Source organism: Nansenia antarctica (assembly GCF_963989245.1).
Source record: "Nansenia antarctica genome assembly, chromosome: 15".
In the NCBI taxonomy this organism is placed as follows: domain Eukaryota; kingdom Metazoa; phylum Chordata; class Actinopteri; order Argentiniformes; family Microstomatidae; genus Nansenia; species Nansenia antarctica.
In genome coordinates, this window is record NC_137685.1 from 23,258,270 (window position 1) to 23,282,771 (window position 24,502).

Consider the following 24,502-nt stretch of genomic DNA (forward strand, 5'->3'; position numbering starts at 1 on the left):
GCCTACCAGGCAGCAAAAGGAACAGACCCTGCCTACCTGCAGGCTATGGTCACCCCTCAAACATCAGCCTGTTCACCTCGTTCCTCCACCTCTGCTGGCCGAAACTCCCCATCTTCCGCCGGAGACTGAAGACCCATCTCTTCAGGCTACACCTTAACTGCTCCTCTTGAGACATCTACTACCCCCCAGCACTGTGCCGCCTGAGACACCTGCTTCCCCCTATACTGTGTCACCTAAGATTTCTACTTACCCCCCTTGTACTGTTTCTCCAGTGTCTAAAGAAATTACATCTTCTATCACGACGACTGCCAATGGCCCCTGGCCTGAGCCAGATTACTCTTATTAGTAACTTATCTGGTATGACTGGTGAATTGATGATTCCCTTGCTTAGTAAAATGTATCGATTGTAAGTCGCTTTGGAATAAGGCGTTTGCGAAATGCCAAAAATGTAAATGTAAATGTTTTGTAACGTCAGTGCCAGTACTAGCCAAGTCAAAATAACCTTTTTAACCCTAACCCTTTTTTAGTGAAGTGCATTTTATAAGATAAGCCTGTGAAGCCTAGGAGTAATTATTGTCAGATGCTGTGCAGTGATCATTCAAATAGAACAGTAAAGAGGTGTTGCCGTTGTACAGTACTTTAGGGACTTTAGCGACGGTTGAAGAGACGGCTATTCTTGACCGCCGTAACCGTCCCATCAACCGTCCCTTCAACCATCGCTGCTTAAAGTCCCTATCGTTATTCGATCAAGGCTGGAATGCACCTTTTAACCAATCAGATTGTGCCAATCACAGTTGCTGGATAATATTAGTTTAGGAACTTTGTAAACAAAAGTCCCCGACCAATGATAGAACTCTTAACAGCTTGCTCCCGACCAATGACAGAGCTGTTAACATTACTCACAATTGAGAAACCAATATTCAATGTGTTATATTACTAAGGGAGTGATGTACTAAGGCTGTCTTATTGACCCTGCAAGTACCCTATTTCTTGTGTCCCGTTTGTCTATGTTCTTGGCAAATACATTTTAATCACTCATAGAGCTAGTGCTGGCTAATACATATATACTGAAAAATGTATGCACTCAAGGCTATGTAAGTCGCTTTGGAAGGGTCAGGTAAATGTCATCATTATGTATTAATGCTGGAGCTGTATGCAGTTGTGGCAGCCCTGAAACCGGTACCAGAGCTCTCCATGGTGCTGAATCTCTATCTGACCTTTAAGTGATGCCGATAAATTAGACAGTGGTTTGGTCGTGTTAAGGTCAGCAGGTTTATGTTGATCGCACAGTGGGTTGTGGGTTCAGCGCACTGTGAAAGAGATGCCACTGAGGAGAAACCTTAGTGAATAGAAATGTGGAGAGTGGTGCCCTGGCCTAGGAGATAATGAGTTGGACTGCTGATCAGAAACTCTTGAGTTCAAATCCCACCTCATCATCATCACTGGTGTGTCCTGAAGAAGTATGTTTATCTTGTTTTACAGAGACGCATGAGGCATAGTAATACTCACTATAAAAATAATCACTTAGCCCTAAGTTACTCCATGTAGACCGTCCCTATAGTCTCTAATTGTAAGTCGCTTTAGATAAAAGCGTCTGCTAAATGTAAGTGCATTTTTGCGCGGAAGGATAGCTTATTATTCCCTCGTATATCCCTCCTGGGGCTACGTTTTGCAATGTCAAAATATTTCTTTGAGACAGTTATAAGTATAACAAATAAGTGTGATGGATACCAGTAATTGCTTGCTTTTCACAGTAGGAGAACAGCTTTCATATTTGTTTTTCATGTTCATGAACAAATACTAACATACTGGGGCTATTGGTCTGACAGTTAGCTTAGCATAGTCATTCTGTCTAAACCCAATAGAGACAGATGCGTGCTTACATAAACTCCCACGCTGCTTAAATGAGATTGTTGTGTTCCCAGGTCTGTGGTTTAGAGCATGTTTAACTTTGACCTCAATTGCAATGTGCTGCAAAAGTCACCTCACTTTTCACTAGGGGTCAGTGAAATTGCGTATCAGCTTAAATCTCTGGTAAATAGATGGTTTAAGGACATTCTGTATACATTCAGTGTATATATATAGTATAGATTAGTGATCAAGGAACGGTCGTTGAGAACTTCCATTTTGCCAGGGGTAGTAATCTGATGAAATGTGTTGCATGGTTGCATGGTTGCAGGTTAGTTGCATGGTTGCAGCGTCAACAAACATTCCAAGATGGGACAAATTGTTGCTAAAGAGTTTTCATGTGACTTCAGTCACATCGACCAGATTTGATGCAGCGAGACAATAAACACTATACTGTGTTGTCTATGAGGTGGAGGAGGAGTGAGGGAGAGATTGATCGGATAATTACTCAAATTCCTTAAAGCGCGTGGGGCTGTCATGTCTATAACAATAACTTTGTCAATAAGTAAATAACAGGATGTGAATTACAGCGAGAGTGGGAGACTTCACAAACTACGAGGCTATATGCATAATTAATGGATCATCTATTTTAACAACTAATTTGAGCGGTCTAACATCATTGTTTTGTTCATTAGTGTCTCGGAGTAAGGTTCTCAAGGTTCTTATTCTCAAAGTAAGGTTCTTACTTTGTTTTGCCTTTTGTCAAACTTCAATGTTCTTTATTCTTTGTGCAGTAAAAACAAATACAAAATAGAGCTTATCGGCTCCTGGGGCTTGAGCTAAACATCAAGAAGATTTTACACCAACCAGCACCTGATGTACCCTCCCAAACCCCAACAGTCTGTGTGGACAACAACCCCTTGGAGAATGTGGATCACTTCGCCTACCTTGGCAGTCTTCTCTCCGCAAGAGCTGTCATTGATGACGAGATTCACCACCGTATTGGGTGTGCCAGTGGGGCTTTTGCTAGTCTGAGGAAGAGAGTCTTTGAAAAATCGGGACATCCAGACCAAGACAAAACTCCTCTAGTCTATCAAGCGATAGTTCTGCCAGGATTGGCCTCTACAGCCACTTGAAGACCCACAAACCAAACGCATAACAGGAGGACAATCATACTCTACCGAGAGTGATTGCCAATGATGATGACTGTTGAATAAGGACAGGGTAGTTTAATTGATTTTACCTATAGCTGGAAAAATAAGTAGACTATTCAAATAGATGTGTATTGGTGATTGCGTGGAAGAGGAAGTCAACAACCAGTGGAGCAGGAAAATATTTGATCTCATGCATGCAAATAATTTCTTGAGGGCAATGGGCATAATAGATGTGCAGTCCATAGTGACAAGACATTAACCACCAGACAGATGTCCTGATTGGTTTGACAGAGTACGGTTAACTATCTGACAGGTGTAGTGTAAACTCATCTCTGTTATGGGGGAACATGCTCAAAGCTGGCTTAAATCCCAAATGCTAGGTCACAAAGTAATAGCCCCACTGTGTTTTCAATAGGTCAATTAGTTGGGTTGTAACGTTGCAATCAGTTATTTTGATTATTTGATTACTATTACTGTTGTTTTGATTTGACATCTCAGCATCTAATTGATTAGATTTAATAAGTAATTCCAACGCCTACACTACATACTGTAGGAATAATCAAAAGCCATGGGTTGAAGGTATGAAGTCGTATTTAATTGTAATTAACACCGTCATACAGTGTTTCAATGCCTCTGCTACGCTGACCTAGGAAGTTAACCCAAGGCCAAACAACATTAGATGCATTTTTGAGAACATTGGAAAATAAATAGCTGTGACAAATAGTGTTAATGAAATAACATGATACACACTATACTGTATACTATATGACTAATGTGTGAAGGACTAATTCATTATTAGTCATGTACGTTTGTTGTCTATCCACATATTAGTTTGCTTCTGTTTTCATCTGTTGACATAGCAACGATCCGACAAAACCTTAAATAAATCACGTAAAGCATTCAGTCAGAAATACGAGATATTCATTTGAGGTTCAATTCAGTTTTCTGTGGTGTAATGCACCTGCGTTCAGACATAAATAATGCTTTCTTTACTCTGTTCCTTTTTCTAATGTATTTCAAGGCAGAAAGTCTCTCACATGTTTGAATCATCAAATGTATGTTATAGTAAATAATATGTCAAGATTCTCTGTAATGTAAAAGTAGTGAGAACTATTTGTTAGAAATCCTTCTAGATCTTAACACCAGTGATCTGGCCAGTTACATACTGAACTAAATGTGTTTAAATATTGGCAAAATCGTTGCCATCATGTTTGTGTGAATATATACATTGTGTGATATTAGAAACAACATGCTGAATGTTTTTTCTCCTCTAGGATATTTGACCGTTACTATTGAGCCACTCCCTCCTGTAGTCGTGGGAGAGACCGTTACCCTGAAGTGTAACTTCAAGACTGATGGAAGACTTCGAGAGATTGTCTGGTACAGGGTGAGTAATCTTTTACACACTCCTACACTATATCTAAGCCATAACACTGTACAGAACGCCACTCCCTTAACTATGTGTGACTATCCATTCTGAGAGGCAATTACATGCTCATATATGTTACACACTGTTTAACATTGGGGACGAATTCCCCTCTTTTCTGTATTCATCTTCATGTGTGGTGTTAACATTGAAGACATGAACACACCCCTGTGTCAAAGTCAAATGTCCAACAACAACAAAACGAAGTCATAATTTAGCCCAGCTGTGGTGGGTGTTACACTGGCTCTCGGTTGGGAATCTGATTTCGCTGTCAGCTGGTCATTGCCTTGTCTTAATGGTTCACAGCTGGCCACTCCGCAGTTATAGCTTCCCCAGTCGGTGTACTACACAACATAAAAGCTCCAGACTATTAAGGATGTCAGAGGAAGAAGAAACTCTCTTTGTCTCAGCCGCCTCAAGCTGTAATATTGGTGTTTAATAATGCTCTGGTGTTTGGAGGTGATAAATACTCCAAATATGCTCTACCATTTGGCATAACATTTAAGATAATTTGACATTAATTGACACAATTATAGTTCAGAGACCGGGCTTTGTCCATGAAACAAAGGCTTTGAAAAAGACACAGCAACAGCTGTCAACCAATTATGACCCAGTTCTTTTATTTAGCTATAAACTCTACAGTGCGTTGGTGAGGGTTATATAGGCAAGTGTACATTACAAGCTGAGGAAATATGGAGTCATGTTTGAACATCATTTTGAACATCAACAATGTGTTTCCAAGGTCATTGTTTCACCAGACAAACAAAACTTTGGCTTGACATTCAACTAGGTACATGAAGCACACAACTTTACTGCACCTTAACATTGCTCACGACTACCGGTAAGCTAAATGACAGTCTCAGATTTGACCTTGGCAAGGACCTCTCAGTCATGAAGAAAAAATAGATGTTATCGTTCATATCTTCTAAGAAAACAGTTTCTCTAACATTGTCTTTACACATACTGACCTTTCAAGACAAGACAAAAAGAGATTAATGACACTTCATTTACATATTGGCATCATAGATCACGCTGGATTTGACGGTAGCATTTAGTTTGTGCCGTTCTTACATTTATGTGCATGTGTACAGTAGTAACCATCAGGTTAATTTTCACTAGAATTATTATTTTTTTGCATGTTGTAATTAGCTGTATACCAAACGTAGGCAGAAATTAATATACATCATATAGGAGATTTGTGCCAGTGTGCCTTTGTAACAGTCAAGATGTCAAAAAGTGTTTAGTGTTTGGAAGATGAGCATTGATAGAACGTGCATTTACTCAATAATAGATTTTCCTTTAATGAAGTCCTCACTCCTCACTATAGTTTTTTTGCTTGCGGGAGCGAGATTTTGGGGGGGGGTTTAGACAGCTGTTGTTTCATAACCCTACACCCAGGCTGTCCAGATCCAATATTTCCCCCGGAGAAAGCAAGGCTGTCCACATCCACAGAGAGCAAGCCTGTCTACATCATGTCTTTTTCTAGTGAGAGAAATCTCAGAGGTTGTAACCAGAACCAGCTTCATCTCTCTCGTGGCCCACACTGCTTGACGCAACCCGCTGATAAATTATAAATCAATTAACCACACTTGGCAGCGAAAGCTTCTTTAATCTCTGCCTTTTATTGGACTAAACTGCCGACTTCTCATTTCCCCCCTTGTTCAAATGGAACTGGGGTTGATACCCACCTGGGGAATCGTCATATCTAATCGAAGGCTGGCCGACGAGACGCTCATTCATTAGCAGGGGTGTCGTTATCTTGACGGATTCCGTTTGAGGATTTTCTAAAGCCAGACTGCTTTTCAAACCGGGTACATGCTCAGTCAGGCTTAGTCTGCACTCAAGATCATCAAGATTGCTATTGAGAAACATTCAAGCTGGCCCTAGCAGAGAGCTCGATCGATCGGAACTGGAGATTCACAGCTCGAAAAGTGCACCTGAAACATCTGCAGGAATAGCCTCATGCAATCATGTCATCATGGACCAGAATCTCAAAGGATTGTTTCACAACATCTTGTGGACAACGTCGGTGCCATGAATTAAGACTGTTTTGAGAGAAAAGGTGAGGCCCTACCCAGTATTAGTATAATGTTCCTAATAAAGTGTTCGGTGAGTGGATGTTTGTACTACAAAGTAGAATATGAAGCATTCCCTAATGACCGTAGTCTAACATATTATTATCTATTTGTGTATTTCTCACTTGGCTACGTGATTTGTTTTCATCTTTCGGCGGAGAGCAAAAGTAGTGCTTGAGTGCGTTCACTCACCACCCGTGTTATTTCTATTGAGTGTCCACATGTATTTGTCAGTCCACTCAAAAGCTCCGCAAGCAAACACACAGTGCTAGTAAAAGCATGTTGAGTGTATGGGGGTTTCACACTGAAGGCCTTTTGTTGTGCTATGGACTCTGGCAGCTCCAGGATTACGCCAACCGTGGATACCTAATGTAGTCAAGCTGTCTTTAATGTTCTAATAGCGTGTCATACTCTAGAGATGGAGTGATAGATCGACGGAAAGGAGGAAAGAGAGGGAAATAATATGGCTTTCACATCGTTCTACGAGCACGCACCGAGGCGAGGAGGAGGAAGCGTGCTGGGATAAGATGGCTGGGGAGGCCCCGTCAAGATTTCTTTTCTCAATGAGACGTGTGGCAGCTCACCTCCTGTGTGTGTGTGTGTGTGTGTGTGTGTGTGTGTGTGTGTGTGTGTGTGTGTGTGTGTGTGTGTGTGTGTGTGTGTTTGTGTGTGTGTGTGGCATCTAACCTGCTGTGCTTGTTCTGATTATGTCACTTTAATGAAGAGCCCGCTCCCAATGGGGATCTCTGCAGCGCTGGATGACTGTGACGGCGTCGGGTTTCCCCCTCAGCTGCCTGTTGCCGTGCCGTTCTGCATTACGTTTAATCTCTCCCTGGTTTAACCTCCTTCTCTCCCCCCCCACCCACCCCCCTGCCCCCGTTCCCCATCCCGCTGTATCCCCACCACCCCACAATGCATAATCTCTTCCTACATCTCTCCTCCCCCACACCCTCCCCAAACACACACACACACACACACACACACACACATACACACACACACACACACACACACACACACACACACACACACGCACACACACACACACACACACACACACACACTCTTATGGGATCATCTCCCAGCTGGCCAGCCAGCAGACCTCCCACAACTGGGATCTGGGGCATTTAGACCGAGGCCACACGGCGACAGATTTGGCTGAATCAGCGATGATTTGATATCGTTTGCACCTGACGGCCACATGACTCCGCCGATTTCGAGAGCTGACCCAGCGAACTTATGAAAACACTGCGAGGGAGTTTCCGTATCGTATTTAGTATCGTGTGGTCAGCGATACGGGAGAATGTGTTGAAAAACGATGATGTAGAGTCACTGGATAAAAGAATCGACTAAATATAAAACATTTCAATGTACATATCAATATGATGCATCTGTATGGTGTAAGTAAGGCATGGCTAACTACTATGTCAATGTCCACACTTGTACATGATAAGATAAGGCTATTTTAGCTTCTTCAATGTTTCCATTTGATATTGGATACATGTGTACGGGTGCAAGTAGCGTGTCTAATGTGATCATCCACCAATTAGGGAAACGGTGGAGAATGTACTGTATTGTCGTTTATTTACTACTGTTCAGCACTTGACGTTACATTCAGTGCATGACTTGTACTATATAAATACAATTCTGAAAGCAACAAGTAACAAGTGTGCCCATCAAAGGTCTAGACACACATTTTGTCATACATGTCGAAACATAACTCACTTGAATAGGAAGGTAGCGCGGCAGTTCTTTGCGTGAGCAAACCTCTCAATAACTTTACTGTTGAAATACATCTTGTCCCTGGATCAATGTATATTCAATGGAAAGCATAGCATGGGCGTTCGTTCAGTTTCTGTAGTCCCATTGTGTTTCTTGCTAATGGCTCAAAACTCTTGAAACCAGCCAATGATCAAACATTCAATGTATGACTTGTGCTATATAAATCAAGTTTGATTGATTGATATATACTATATATGATTGATATATGATTGATATATATATATGATTGATATATGATTGATATATATATGATTGATATATACGTATATATGCGCATTGCACTGCAGATTCATTGTCTGTATTATTGTTATTTTCACACAACGACAAACATGTGATACATGTTCCAGTTTCCAACAGAATAGCAAACGTTAACAACATCTGTAAATATATATACGAATATAAAACTTGAGTGCAGATAGCGGGTAGTACATTGGGACATTATCACATTATTGACATTATCAATTATACTTTAATAATTTCCTGGGTCTACCAGCACGCGCATGCCCAGTGTACTCGAATGATCCTGTAATACGCGATTCCATGTGGCCAGAGATTCGTTTGCATGACGGTGTGAAAAGCGCTTGTGTGGCTAGGGGATCAGATCGGCTCAGAAATTGCATTTCGTCATCGTGTAGCCTGGGCCTTTAGTGTGGGGGTAATTTACTACTGACCTGACTGCTCTGTCAGGCTCGTGTGGATGAAGGAATGCTTTCTCTCTCCCATATTGGAAATGACACAGTACCAACAGGTCAGACAGGTTAACCGTGGTTCATTTCATAGTAATGACTCAGGGTTAACCTCTTCTACGTCCTGCTCTTTGCCAGTTTCAGCACTGTTCAGCCCCGTCCAAGTCGCAGGGTTTGTCACGAAGGGAGAAAGAAGCCACTGTAATAAAGCGTGTGTGTGTGTCTGTGGGGGGGGTGATACCAATAGTAAATACCCTGCGTGATACCAATAGTAAAGCTCGTTTGGAATCAACTAGTAGTCCAAGCTGCTGACACTGTCTTCATTATAATACCACTAATAATTGAAATTCATTCGATTTTATCTATACACTGTATGTCGTCTGCTGTCGGCTGTGATGTTTCAAAGAGCATATCTTGTAATCATGCCTCTCACTGTAGGAAACAGCACAGTAGTCCTCAAAACTTGAATAAATAAAAGTTTCAAGATTCTTTAGACAGAAAATAATCAAATAATTCCTATTCAGGAATCCTCAAAAGAAGTGTTAACTGGTTATGCGGCTCTGAGCTGCCCATGGCTTCACGCTGCGGGCACATGTTGGCATAGGAAACGTGTTTGACAAAGCAGAGCTTCTAAATATATATTGGTTGGCTAGATAGCATATCTAGCATAATTGTTGTCTTCCCTATCTACAGGAAGGTCTTTTCTTCTCTCAGAAGATGAATTACAATCCTTGAACTTTTTGGCAACATGGAAAAATCTGCAATATAATAGCGACAATTTGTGTCTATGCCAGACAACCGTTTCCAGCACAACAAATCTTAACAATTTGCTAACAGCACCTCACATCATCCCAAGATTTGATTTGTTCAGCATTATTCAGCATCAAATTATACATTTTCTCAATTTGAACAAAAGGTGGTTTCAATCATGCATTATTATGTTTGTTTACTTCTGTTATTATTTACATTTCAAAAGTGTTGCTACAACTCCAATGGATATTCAATGTTTGGAGAAAACCTGCTATAGAGGAGCAAACTAACAAATGTCATCAAAATGTCCTTTAATAATTTAATAATTTTGTCATTTAGCAGACGCTTTTATCCAAAGCGACTTACAATTACGAATTACAGGGACATTCCCCCTGGAGTAACTGAGGGCTAAGTGCCTTACCCAAGGGCACACTAGTAGTGGTGTGGCTTCAGGCGGGATTTGAACTCACAACCTTCCGATCACAAGTCCAACTCACTATCCACTAGACCACCACTACCCCTACCCTACCCCTACACTACCCCTGCGCCTTTAGTGGGCGCTTAGGTGGCGTAGCGGGTTAAGCGTTGACCATGTAACCGCAGGGTCCTCGGTTCGATCCTGGCCGGGGACATATCCTGCATGTCATCCCTCCTCTCTCTCTCTCACCCATCCTTCCTGTCTAAATCTCTACTGTATCTGTCAATAAAATGAAAAAATATGAGTGGGACTGCCCCACTCCGAAAAAAATGTCCTTGACTCAAGAAAATGTAAATAAAAAACTATAATAAATGAATTCAGAAGAGTTGGACCTACTCATCGCTCAGGGTGTGAGCAAGAAGGTTGATAACGCACTCCCACTACCGTCTCTGAGCTATGTTTGTATTTAGTCATAACTGCACTTTTACAGTAAGTATAAGGATAATTCTGAGAGGCTTAACTACTGCCGTGGTGTCAGCTGGAATGAATGGTATTTTTTAGTTTGACGAGGTTACATTTTTGCGTTGACGTGAGAAGCCATTAGGTCAGACACATGCTTTTCTTCCACAAGAATAGACCCCATGTACTCTCGACCAGAAATTATTGTGTTCATTGACAGACCTGTTGGAGAGCAAGGCAATAAAGAGAGGAGATAGAAAAGAAGGATAGCGGTATGTGCTTTGCTGTGCTAATAGAAGGAGGAATGTGGAACTAAGCTTATGACAGATTTAATTTTTGCTCGAATGCACTATGATTGGAAAAGCTCTTTTGTGAAGTAGGCTTGTATGGAGTGACATCCATTTTCCTTTTCACTGATTTAACTTTTGTTCATTGTAGCACATTGGAGACTGTCAAGAGTGCTTCACATTGAGCTATTAGGCACAGCCTGTTTAAGAGGCACTATAGATCAGTAGGGCATCTGAATACCGCATCCTAGGAAGGACATCATGTACAATATGTCTGCTCTATGTGGTTAGAGCCTTTATACTGTAAAAGGAGAAGATGACATAATTCGATGTGATAGAACTGTACTTACTCCCTATCAACAGCTTGCCCCAGATTCAGCAAACTAGCAGTTGTGGAGGTATCTCTCCCTTTATGTTGTTGGTAAACTTATTCAAATACAATGTTCAAAGAACAATATATCAATGCTTCTGCTTGCTGAGAAAACCATCACTTATCGTTGCCATAACAATCAGTGCATGTTTATTATCGTGTTCCAGTCATATTTGTCTTTGTGCTAGGCCACGGTTTGGTGTCCTTCCAAAAAACTAATCAATTTTAAAATGTCCAAAAATTCAAAATGTAGTCCATTTAAAAAAAAAAACATGTTTTAGGGTTTTGTGTGTGTGTGTGTGTTTGTGTGTGTGTGTGTGTGTGTGTGTGTGTGTGACCTGATTCATACAGAACAGTCTAAGCTAAAAAGCTTAAAGCGATCCTGGAAGGATGGCGAGCCATGTGACAGTTGCTACCCACACACACTCTCCCCCGGCCTACCTTCCCTTGCCTGCACGTCATCCCATTGTAATATCCCTCTTACTTACAATGTCTTTGGTCTGTGTGGCAGGCTTAACTCGTGGCCCACGTTTTTACAAATCCCATTAAAGCTTTTGACACTGAAAAAGTACAAGATCGTGGGTATGTAAATGACTTTTCTCTTCAGTGGCGATGACACAGCGAGAAGTGTAGGAGAGCCTTGCTGAGGCCCAGGTCCCCCGGGGGGGAGGGGGGGCGGGGACAGACACATGGTCGGAGCGCCCCGCTGTCCTTGTCTGGAGTCAGATAGTCACCTCCAGACACACATGGGGGGGAGGACGGGTGAGGAGACAAGCTTGCTACTTGACCCATAAGTCGTTCCATCCTCTATCCCCTAATCCTGTTTTCTGACTGCAGAGAGAGAGAGAGAGAGAGAGAGAGAGAGAGAGAGAGAGAGAGAGAGAGAGAGAGAGAGACAGACACACAAGGGTGGCGTCACATTCCAAATCTGAGTTTTGAAAAACTCTGAGAACGGGTTGCCTGGGCAACAGGAGCCAGTGAGAGTGCTCTCTCACACAGTGTACACACAGCACACTCCTGTGGGGTTTTTGTGTGTCGAACTTCCTGTTGCTTAAACTCCCAAGTGTAACCGTGTGACTGTGAAATTTCACGGCTCGATGAACTTTCTCTATTATACGTATTCTTTGTATGAATAGGAATCTTATATACAAATATTGTGTATAATTTTTTTATTCTCCTTTGTACCGTCCCACACGCTGTTGGAGATTATATTATTTTGTGCAAAAAAAACAACAACATACTATGTAGCAGTATCTCACCAACAGTAGTGTACCTTTAGGCTTGTATATATTTCTAAGGTATTGTAGCTTGTGTTAAATGTTGATATTATTCCACCACCACTCCCCTTGATTAGACCAATGAGAAGAGAGAAGCATCTAGAAAATAACCAATAACCATTCGTTCCATTTCCTAGTGTCCCTCGATCTGTGGTATTGGGTGCATATTGACTCGATTCTGTGTCCAGCGATCCATCTCTGTTTCGAAGCGAGCCCAATGGAGCCATATACTCAGCAGCCATGATCAATCTGGCAATCAATGATCCAACTAATTGTTTGACATCCTCAAATATAACAAATATCAACATTTGTGTAATAGACTTTAATTTTCGTGAGTGTCTTGGGAGCACTGTTGGCCTATTATGTTAATAAACACTGTCCACTCTGATGTTGGATTCCTCAACCAACTTTAATTTCATGTGGAGAGAATCACCCATTTACAGATGATGCCCCCCCCCCCCCCTCCCCCCTCCCCAATAGCAATTTGTGGAAATTAGGAAAATTACAATTAGGTCTAGTTAAATAGGCGGATGAACATGGTTTATTATCTATGCTACAAAACCCTGTTGAGTGTTCCACCTGAGGTTTGCATAATGGACCCCTTAACAGCGAAATCTTCCAATCAAGCTTTTTGATTTCAGACCACTGTGTGTTCAGCCTGACACAACCCAGTTGCCATGTTAACATAACACAAAAATTATCGACTCATTATCTATTGTCATTATTCATGGGGAAAAGATGTTTACAGTCGAGATGGGGAAACATACTAATACGGGAAGCAATCGTAGCGTGCGTGGTATGTTCCTGTTCGTCCTGACAGATGAGTCTGTCATCTCTATCCGTCTGGAGCGAGCGTGGTGAATTCCGGCCCCGAGGGGGGAACGCAGATAAGGTGATACGGATCACCGCTCCTCAACCTTCCCTTTCACGATGTCATCAGGGCAAACAAGACGCCTGTTATACATAAAATGGTAATTACACACTTTTTCCATGTCTGCAAACTGCATGATGAGCCGTTTTAATTTTAATTTCACTGATGGTATAACTGCAACACAGAAGGCGAGGTTCTGTATGCAGAACGGTCGTGTCTATTGGGAATGTTGTCTTATGGCAAGCGATCGGAGCGAGAGCATGATCGGCTTATCAGCGAGTGAATAAGCGTAGCCTGATTACATACAGTACAGTACATCGCTTCTGCATCCCTCAGGTGTCTGCCATCATCAGTAATACCATCATTTTTACAAACAGACCCACTGTAGCTAATTAATTAGGCAATTCATCAAATTATCATAAACCAAAGATATAATAGAAAACACTCTCTGCAAATTAATCTGTTGCCACGGTTCCATTGTGTCCTAGTTTTCCCTAGTTCTATATTTACTTTAACAGCATCAGCATCAGTCCTTTAACAATAATAATAATAATAATAATAATAATAATAATAATAATAATAATAACACTCACTATGGGTATTAAGCATGCTGACTCTCACTGTTGCCTCTTGAAAGCAGAAACCAGCATGGTACCAATAGTAAAGCTATTTTGGAATCAACTAGGAGTCCAAGCGGCTGACACTTAATTATAATAACACTAATAATAACAATAGTAATAATAATTCAAGCAGCGATTTAATGATTCATCTCTAAGCCTCATGGCAAGGTCACAGGATCAGGGAGAGCCTTGAAGATGCCTACCAGGTTTATAGAGATAGGGTAGACCATCTTTGATTTATCAGCTTCATAATGATAATGCCAACCGTCTTTGATGTATAGTTATTTACATGACAGACCACAAGCACAGGCCCAACAGCATGGCCAATCATGACCATGTATAATATTGGCTAAGACTGTATCCCAGGGAATGTGTACCAAATGTTGTGACATGAAGATATGTGGCTTTAGGGATATAACACTAGGCTGGGGTTGCACAAACATGGTTTAAATTAAACCTGGGTTAGGCTTAATCCAGGTTTAGTAAATCTAGGTGTAAACTAGGTTCAAAAATTATCTGAGACGCGTTGCACACCATCATTTAAATCCTGGATTAGTTAAACCTAGTTCAAACCAAGATTAAAGTAGAGTTAGTTTATTTTCAGTGTCCGCCATATTGGGTTCAGATTAAATGTTAACAGATTCACCATGTAGGCTAGATAAATATGGCCCTAAATAAATTATAGATAGCGTCTCGCACTTAAATAGCATTAAAGTTGATGCAGGCTCACTAGTCAGCTAGCTTTTATCTTGGCATGACTATTTTATATTAAAACAGCTGCTAGCATGCTAATTTCATGAGTAATTCACTACACTAATGTTACCAAGTTGGGGTCATCCCTATGTTCCCACAACCCAATGGTCCCACAGCCCAATGGTCCCACATTTCATTTATTTTTTTATTTTTTTAGGGTTAGGGTTAGGGCTAGGGTTAGGGTTAGGGTTAGGGCTAGGGTTAGGTTTAGGGTTAGGGCTAGGGTTAGGGTCAGTGTTAGGGTTATGGCTAGGAGTAGGGTTAGGGTTAGGGCTAGGGTCAGCCACCTCCATACACCTGCCCGTTCACTCCTCTCCTCCACCTCCATACACCTGCCCGTTCACTTCTCTCCTCCACCTCTGCTGGCAGACTGGCACCACCGCCCGGTTTTGATTGACGGGTAGTAGCGGAGTTTTTGACGGGTGATTAACGGGTGGTAGCTTTTTTTGCGAAATGTAGATGCGCGATGCGGTAGATGGCATGGCATATTATTATATACCCTTAACACCCTGCTGACAATTCTGCAGACTGTGGACTCCAAAAAGATACTTGTATAATGGGATGTAACAATAAACTTGATTCTAATTCAGGGTTAGGGTTAGGGTTAGGGTTACATTCACCACTTGGCCGCTATGATTCTGAATATAACAGCATATTTCACATTGATAGAAACAAATTGCAATGCTGTTGTATTTGTATATAGACCCTACAACTGAACAGTTTTATACAACCTTACCCGAACAGCTAAATCAATCAATATTATTATTTGGGTGGTGTATTCATATTCATTATTCATGTTGGTGTGAAGATGGTTCTAAATACTGTACAATCCATGTAAACAGTAGACATGCAGCTCCACAGAACTGGGAGGGCGTTTGAGAGTTCCTCTCACTTCCATGCTTGATAGCTGGTCCAACCTTCCCATTGAGCTATATGACAGTAAACAGTATTTTGTAAAGCTATACCGTTGGGAAAACTCACTATTGAATTATTAAAATGTTATAACATTCAATTGGGTTTAATCTGTCTTGAATTTTTCTGCAGGAAACTCTTTCCTCTATTCCCATCCAGCGAAGATATAATAAACCTAATATAAACCTCCTCCAGGGGTGGTTTAAATATAATTGCTAATCCAGGTTTAAACTAGGTTAAACGTACTGGTGCAACAGACTTGAATTTAATCTAAGTTTAAACCTTATATTTAAAGTTTGGTGCAACAGGATTAGTAGATAAACCTTGATTTAATCCAGTTTAAAAGTTATTGAAATTATTATAAGCCTAATGAACATGTGTACCAAGTTTCATCATGATGTGATTAATTGTCTTTGACTTTGAACAATTGATGTGAGAGGCCACACCCTCCTGGACAAGTCATTGGTTAAGACGATAGTCTGTGATTCAATTACACTTGCAAAGGAAAATCTCCATTGAGGATGCTTTTTAGTCTCGGGATAGTTTTAGGCCCAATCCCATTCCCATTTTCTACCCCTACCCCTCGTTTCGGAGTCACGGCTTTCCCCTCGGAAGAGAGTCACAAGGGGTAGTTGTTGAAAATATTTCCTTATGAAATGGGATAACCCTATAGGACTTTGATACGTCATCAGTAGTACCATCAAACCCAAGCGTCCTTGGGTTTGAGAAAGGCGCTATATAAATCTAAGATATTATTATTATTATTATTATTATCATTATTATTATAGAAAAGCATCGACGCTCGGGATTCCTTCACAACTTAAGTTTCATGCTATCAATCGATCAAACAAACAAACAAACAAATAAAAAAGAACAATGCTTCCTTATCAGACCATGACAGAATAGCGGTGTTCTGTAGGCTAGCAACCCGTGCTCATACCCTGCCAGTCTGCACTGATATAGGACAACAGTGCAATAACTTCGCGGCTGAACTTCAGTTAAATTCTGGGCGTCATATGCCATCAAAGGGGGGAAATGCGACATGTAAATGTGTCAAAATGCGGGACACAAATCAGCCTTAAAACATGTAACGTTAGATAGTTAACATTAGACACACAACTAGTAGCTGCTCGACACAGGCATAATCGCGTTTTGTTTGTTATAAAGAAAAGATCAACAATACATTGACATTACATTAAACTAAGATAATACGATGATTATCATAATTGTTAAAATCTTTATTGACAAAGAAAATAATTACATGTGTGGTTTTCTCTTCCTGCGTATTCCTGTTTTCCCTATCATGGCGATGATTCGCAAGGCATTCTGGGATTTCATAAAATGGAGGGCTGTGGCTCTTTTTGGAGTCCGGTCCTCAAAAATCTCAGTTTCGACGGATATGTAGCCCTAACCCCTTGGCCCTGCTCCTACATGAAAACAAGAATAGGGACCACCCCTACTCTATACGTGAATGTGCAAAACAGAGCCGTAGGGCTGAAAATGAGGGCCAAGGGGTGAAATGGGATTGGGCCTTAATCTGTGTCCATGGAACCAGCCCATAGTGTTTTAGGTTTTTCACCAAATTCGAATAGCAGGAAATCCATCATGGCGAATCTCTAGGCTTTGTTCATCATGATGAGAGGGACCTATTTTGGTCCCAAATTTTGTGACTGTGTCATATACTATGGGAGATATGGCCTTTCAAAGTTGGCAATTTCTAACACTGTTTATAACACGTCCATTAGATCAACGGGATTAATATTACATTTGTGGCTGGTGGTCACCACTTCCCTGTCATATTGCAAATCATACTGCAAAAAATACAGCATGTAACACCTCATGGGAAATTGAGGGAATGCGTCAGTAATAATATCAATACAACCCCCAACAATACAGGCTACTATATAATTATACAACATATAATTATCATTATATTATATTATTGAATCACTGTATCATGGTGCAAATGATAATATAAGACCACGCTGCTGGCCATTCTGTATACAAATAACAAATAACAATGTGGTTTTACATTCTTATGCGCAGTCAGCTCCTTGTTGACTATCCTATTGATTGATTGAAATATGATAATATGAAATACATATGAAATACATATCAAATATGTGCAAAACAAGATAAAGCAACAATAATTAATATAACGGAAAACAAAAAAACGAAAACACATTTTTACATATTCGAAAAGGAGGGGGAAGAAGTACAATTTATTCAATCCCACCATTTCTCCATAAATCATAAATATGCTTCCTGTTCAATTTAATACAGTCTCATTATATATACAAATACAAATACTGCGTACCCAAAATACAATGCTTTAACTCCACATTGAAACTGTTCCATAGCTTCACTATGATCCTAGATTATGTGAATAAGGAATTCTCCTGCACTCCTCCACTCTCAGATCAAACTCCTGAAACATCGACAATCTCCAAAGTAAAAACCGTAGCAGATGTTCTAAATTCATGACAGAATGATGAAACATGAATGTGATTACTTAACGCTTAGGAGTGAATCAGAGGCAGAGTGTAACATCTGCATTACAGGGCAGAGAGATGTCCATGCCAGCAGAGTCATAGCAGTAGCCTGCCCCATGCTGTCCATAAACAGTACTATAGTACTAGTTGTAGTTGTTTTTCCGGGTTCAGAGCACGCTGGCGTCCGCGTTGTGACTGCCGCTTCTGTTTCCCGGTCCTGTCTTTTTGTATCCTGTCTTTTTGTATCCTGTCCTGTCTTTTTGTATCCTGTCTTTTTGTATCCTGTCCTATCCTTTTTGTATCCTGTCCCGCCGACCTCCGCTGCCTTCCCCCCCGCCATCTCCCGCCTCTCACCGCCTTCACTACCGGACTGCAGTACTCACCGCCTTCACTACCGGACTGCAGTACTCACCGCCTTCACTACCGGACTGCAGTACTCACCGCCTCATCGTTCCTGTCCCCCGGCTCTGTGTTGCCGACCGACCCGCTGCGCGCCGCTCTCAGACATCGCTGGCCTGGCCGTGCTGTGCTACTACCCTCGTCCCGGGAGGTAGCCACCGCTCCCTCCCCGGTTCGGGGGTTGCCATCTCCGCAGGTGAGTGTCGGTCCTTCCCAGCCTTCACTCACTGCTGCGCGATTTGGTCGCTGGCATGGCACGGCTAGGCTGGCCGGCCGCGCGGGTTCGGTCCCAGGCTGGTAATACTGATGACAACGGCAACGGCGGCACCGCGCTGTCGCTCTGGTTCACTCCCTGTCGTTTTGCCCTGGACTCCCGGCCATCTCACCTGCCCCCCACCTCCCCCTGCCCTTCTCTCGTCTCACCTACACTCACTGAACCACAACCATCGCCTCCCTGCTGCTGCTGCCACCAAGGCAGGCATTCTCCGCTGCCGCCGCCACATCCATTGAGGCTCCCAGCAACATCAACACCGGACTCTACACCACCCCCCCCTCCCCGTTCACTGACTCTGTGTTCCATGTTACTTGTTGTTGTTACTTGTTGTTTTTGTGTTTCCCCATGTGTATCCTATATTGTCAGCGTCTTTGAGCCTCGGAAAAGCGCTATATAAATTTAATAAATTATTATTATTATTATTACTATGTCAGATCCTTTAGGGACATGAGAGGGGAATGACAGTGTCAGGGATACATGTCAAACTAAACTGAAGACTATGCTATCTTGGAAATTGAATTTCAGGATTAAATCATTGATAGTTGTGTCTCATTGTGTGTGTGTGTGTGTGTGTGTGTGTGTGTGTGTGTGTGTGTGTGTGTGTGTGTGTGTGTGTGTGTGTGTGTGTGCGTGCGTGCGTGCGTGTGTGTGTGTGTGTGTGTGTGTGTGTGTGTGTGTGGTGCCTGTGTCTGTGCCTGTGTCTGTGCCCGTGCCTGTGCCTGTGTATGTATTTGCGGATTGTCCATTTAGAGGACCACTTACACCACACACAAGGCAAGTTGTGTCAGGATGCTGGAGCTTAAGAGCTTCAATTTGCCAGATATGAGCGTACACCATTTCAGAATGGACAAGGAGGTGGGAAGTGTCAGCAGCTTGGACTCCTAGTTGATTCCAAAAGAGCTTTACTATTGGTATCACGCTGGGCTCTGAATCTGTGCTTTCAAGAGGCACCAGTGGGAGCCAGCATGCATAAAACCACTTAGTGAGAGACCTGTGCTATGGCCCGTTCAGCTGCTCTACATGGCAGAGAATATTGTGATCGGGGTGCTTGGTGGCGTAGCACGCTAAGACGTCAGCCATGTAATCACAGCGTCCCCGGTTTGACTCCGTCGGCCGTTGACATATCCTGCATATCCTGTCATCCCTGCTCTCTCTCGCCCCGTCCTTCCTGTCAATCTCTACTGTCTCTATCCAAATAGAGCAGAAACGGCCCTCAAAAACATAAATATGAGGGATGGCCACCAGCATTCATTACCCGCACCTCATGCAGTATCTCGCGACTCAAAGGTGTCGTCCTCCCTGCAGTGTGGCGTTAGCACAGTTGAATGTCAGAGGGAGATAAGGAGTTGGAAGACAGTTAACTTGTAATGCGAACGGTGACTGTGGATCTTAAAAGTGGTTGTGACAGGCAGGAATCAATCATTTCATCTCAGCTGCAACCCCCATGACTGTTGAGACGAACGGTAAGAGACTAATGCAGTATATATCCCTGTATCTTCTCGGTTAGTCCCCTACCCCCTAGGCCTTGCGGAGGATAAATAGTGTCTGCTACCTCTCAGCGTTCCGAGCCACAGAATGAACCGGGCTCACTGATAACCAGCAGGGAAGCCTTATAGCCCAGGAGAAACAATTAAAGAAAACCCCATCCTACTCCAGTGTGTATAGCGCTTGTGGAGAGAGAGGTTTTATAATAGATTTCCGTCTGTGTAAAATGAGATGCTGACCTCTGGGTCCGATGCTCCGAAAGACATTGGTGGTGGGGGATGGGGATGGATGAGGATGGGGATGGGGATGGGGATGGGGATAAGGGATGGGGGGGGCGGTGGTCGGTGGAATGGGGACACGCTCCCCGAGGAGTTGAAGGATCTCCGTCCAGGGACGGAACGCTTGATCGTGGCGTGACTCATGCTACCAGCTATGACAGCTACTCTTCATGTCCGCTATCGCTAGAGGATGTTTAAAGGAAAGATTGCATCCATGCAATCATGATCTCCCAAGGGGAGGGGGGTTATAGACCCGTTGCAAATGGCCTTGACATTTTCAGCCGCACTGTTAGCACTGAATTAAACTGAAGCATCATACAGTCATGTTTTTGTTTTTTTTCTCAATGGGAGGAGAGGAGGGACAGTTCAGATCCTGTGCTATGCTTGTAGGCAAACATAATCTCTCCACATTGCACAAACATCCAGGTTTACCATGTTGTAAAATCAGCCCTCTCCTTTACGCTTCGGTCTTATCGGAGGAGATAGAGAGACAGACAGACAGACAGAGACAGAGAGACAAACCGACAGACCAACAGACAGACAGACAGACAGACGGTCTGTTGGTCTGTCTGTCTGTCTGTCTGTTGGTCTGTCGGTCTGTCTGTCTGTCGGTCTCTCTGTCTGTCTGTCTGTCTGTCTGTTGGTCTGTCGGTCTGTCGGTCTGTCGGACAGACCGACAGACAGAGAGACAGACAGACAGACAAATAGACAGAGAGGAATACTCCCACTCCCCAGTCCCACTCCCCCTCTTCACTCACCCCACATGAACTGTATCTGGTTAAGAAGTGCTCCTCACTCTGGAATTCTTCATTTCTTCTAATCTAGTCCCCAACCTTGCTCTGCCCTTCTCCAACAGGCTTTGTCTCTTGTGGCCAGCCTTTGAGATAATCCGGTCGTCTTATCCCACCATTACAGTTTCTCCCAAATGCCTTTTTTCAGTTCACTTTTAATACCCCCCCTTATTAAATATTTAGCCATGAAATGTATTTTTAAAATCAACTTTGATCTCAGCGCAAAACAGCCAACTTTACGTGTTATGCAACCTGTGTGAAAAGGGCTAATTCGTCGTGGGTTCCGTACAATAATTGTGTTTCTTTTAAAAATCGATTCTTGCAGAATATAACCTATAGATGCCTCATGAGCTCAACTAGCTAACTCCCTTCAGAACACAACCTTGTTTCCAAACAATGCAATTCTAAACACACTGTGTAAAAACGGTATAACTTTAAAACCTGGTTTAAACTATCGATTTGATTTCATGGATGGACAGTCCTGGTATCCATAGCTCCAGTATGTTTATGCATTTGAGAGTGGTAACATTCCTCCAGCTCCACCTCTCCCCTACAATTGATGTAAAGACCAAAGCACAAAAAACACTTTTCAAACTATATGTGCTGTATGTTTTAAAATGTGTGGTCATTCCCTTTGCTATATTTCTTCACATAACACGAGGCAGGTCATGTCAGGAAGGTGTTTGGATATTGTTGTAACACGGCAGTTTTGAAAAAATCCCTCTCCTTCTCATCTACACACAAACACCAAAGTCATTTAGCTCAAGAAGAGACTCGTACCCTCGTCTACAATGAGACGGAGAGATGTGATAATGACTCACATTAGGCACCAACGCATGTGTGAAATAGACAAAAAGACACCACAGAGTATCCAGACATATTGTTTTTCACCCCCCCCCCCCAGACTATTATAGCCTCTCCTTGCGTACGTGTCACTATAGTCTGACATTTTCATTAGCGATCAAGGGGGCATGCATGTGTGTGCGCGTGCATGTCTGTGTATGTGTGTGTGTGTGTCCATGCTGGCCAATCCCTCCCACCCGATGTACTGCGAGCTGGCAGGGATGAGGAGCAAGTTCAGCCACAGATTTGTTCTCCCCCGTCAAAGTACAAAAAGATTTGGACAGTCCTTTGTTCCAGCTGCACTCCGACTCTACAACCAGGCCCTGCAGGGTGGGGGAGACCTGGAGCTGGAACTTTTGGAACTTTTTACTTATTGAGCCTCCACTGTTTTATGTTTTTTATTGAATGTTTTTCTGTTTTCTGTATTGAATGTTTTCTGCCCTAACTGAGCTGTTTGACAACAAAATTTCCCCATTGGGGACAATAAAGGTTTTCAATCAATTCAATCAATCAATCGTGTGTGTGTGTGCGTGTGTACGTCTGTCTGTCTGTCTGTGTGTGTGTGTGTGTGTGTGTGTGTGTGTGTGCGTGCGTCTGTCTGTCTGTGCGTGCGTGCGTGCGTGCCTGTCTGTCTGTCTTTCTGTGTGTGTGTGTGTGTGTGTGTGTGTGTGTGTGTGTGTTTGTGTGTGTGTGTCCTTTGAGCAGGCATCTCTTTAACCGATCTCTTTCTCTTCTCCAATCAAGGATCTTGACTGGCTTTCAAACATTTCTACCGATGGCTATACTTTGCACTTTAGTGGAGCTGGTTGCTCTATTGAAGCTATGAATCATTGTCTGTATTATAGAGTTTGCCTGACAGGCCTCTTTTTATAGATGAGGGTATGAGGAAACGAAATGACGAATGTCATGACAATTAGAGAAAAAAAAAGCCCTCTCCGCTGGGCCCCGGCTGAATTCGTCCTATTTGGGGTCCGCTGTTTGGTTTGTCCAAAAGCATTTCACTGTGACAAATGGAGAGAGATACATATCTTACTCTCTGCCGGGAGCTAGCCGGGGACTAAAGTAATATTCTGAGGGTCAAATTGATCCATTGTTGGACGAAGACCAACATCAATTATCAGCCGGGGTTGAGCATGGTGCACCTGAAGTGCATCTACCATGGAGGGAAGAGAGGCAAGACTCCCAGGCTAATTGTTTCACTGCTATATGATATTATCCCGTAGTGGAAAATCCATACAGAAGGGGGGGGATGTCAAATCCATGAGCTTTGATATTACCGAATACATTCTTTGAACAAATTCAGTATTCACTGCATTGTCAACATTGGCACACATTGAGAGACATCCATCTTGAATAATAAGTTAAACGGTAGGACCCTAATCATGTTTGAATATTTTTTGGTTTGTTTCAGAATTCATCAACGGCAGCAGTGCATTTAAGCTTTATAAAGCATTCAAGCAGTGTGTCGCAGTAAATGCCAGAGCTTCAACATATTGCATTAGTAAAGTATGGCTTTGTGAAGATAGGTCACATGTTATGTACGGTAAAAGCAATAACATTCACCAGATTAAGTGGGAGAATATTAATTGACCGAGATGAGAGATGAGAGAGAAGTCATGTGGTTTCCTGTCCTGCTGTGATCCAGAAGATTAGCTGCACTCACAAACAAAGATGCGTGTGTGTGTGGCCTCCCTCCCTCCCTTCTGCTTCCTCCCCTGGCCTCCCTCCCTCCCCTGGTCTCCCTCCCTTCTGCTTCCTCCCCTGGCCTCCCTCCCTCCCCTGGTCTCCCTCCCTTCTGCTGCCTCCTCTGGCCTCCCTCCCTCTCTCCCCTGGCCTCCCTCCCTTCTGTAGGCTTCCTCCCCTGGCCTCCCTCCCTTCTGCTTCCTCCCCTGGCCTCCCTCCCTCTCTCCCCTGGCCTCCCTCCCCTGGCCTCCCTCCCTCACTCCCCTGGCCTCCCTCCTCTAGGCTTCCTCCCTTGGCCTCCCTCCCTCCCTCCCTCTCTCCCCAGGCCTCCCTCCCTCCTCTAGGCTTCCTCCTATACCCTCCCTCCCTCCCTCCCTCCCCAGGCCTCCCTCCCTCCTCTAGGCTTCCTCCCCTAGCCTCCCTCTCCCCAGCATGCAGTGCATGTTCACCTGTTCCCAGATCGATTGATCAGCACGTGGAGACAAAGCGTTGTGTTAATGTTCCAATTACACACCACTGAGGTATCGACCCGCTGCTCACTAGCTCTCAATTATTCACGCTGGTGTTGG

The 24,502-nt window shown here is 43.0% G+C and overlaps 1 protein-coding gene across 2 annotated transcripts in view; it reads left to right on the forward strand.

Moving 5' to 3' along the window:
- The window catches only part of igsf21a (immunoglobin superfamily, member 21a), a gene marked incomplete at both ends in the record, with an annotated part of 184,822 nt that overhangs the window by 67,269 nt on the left and 93,051 nt on the right, over positions 1-24,502 (forward strand). For both annotated transcript variants that reach the window (XM_080545555.1, XM_080545556.1), the window contains one exon: positions 4,277-4,389. In XM_080545555.1, the coding sequence (XP_080401681.1) occupies positions 4,277-4,389 (113 nt within the window). The remainder of the gene's footprint in view (positions 1-4,276; positions 4,390-24,502) is intronic.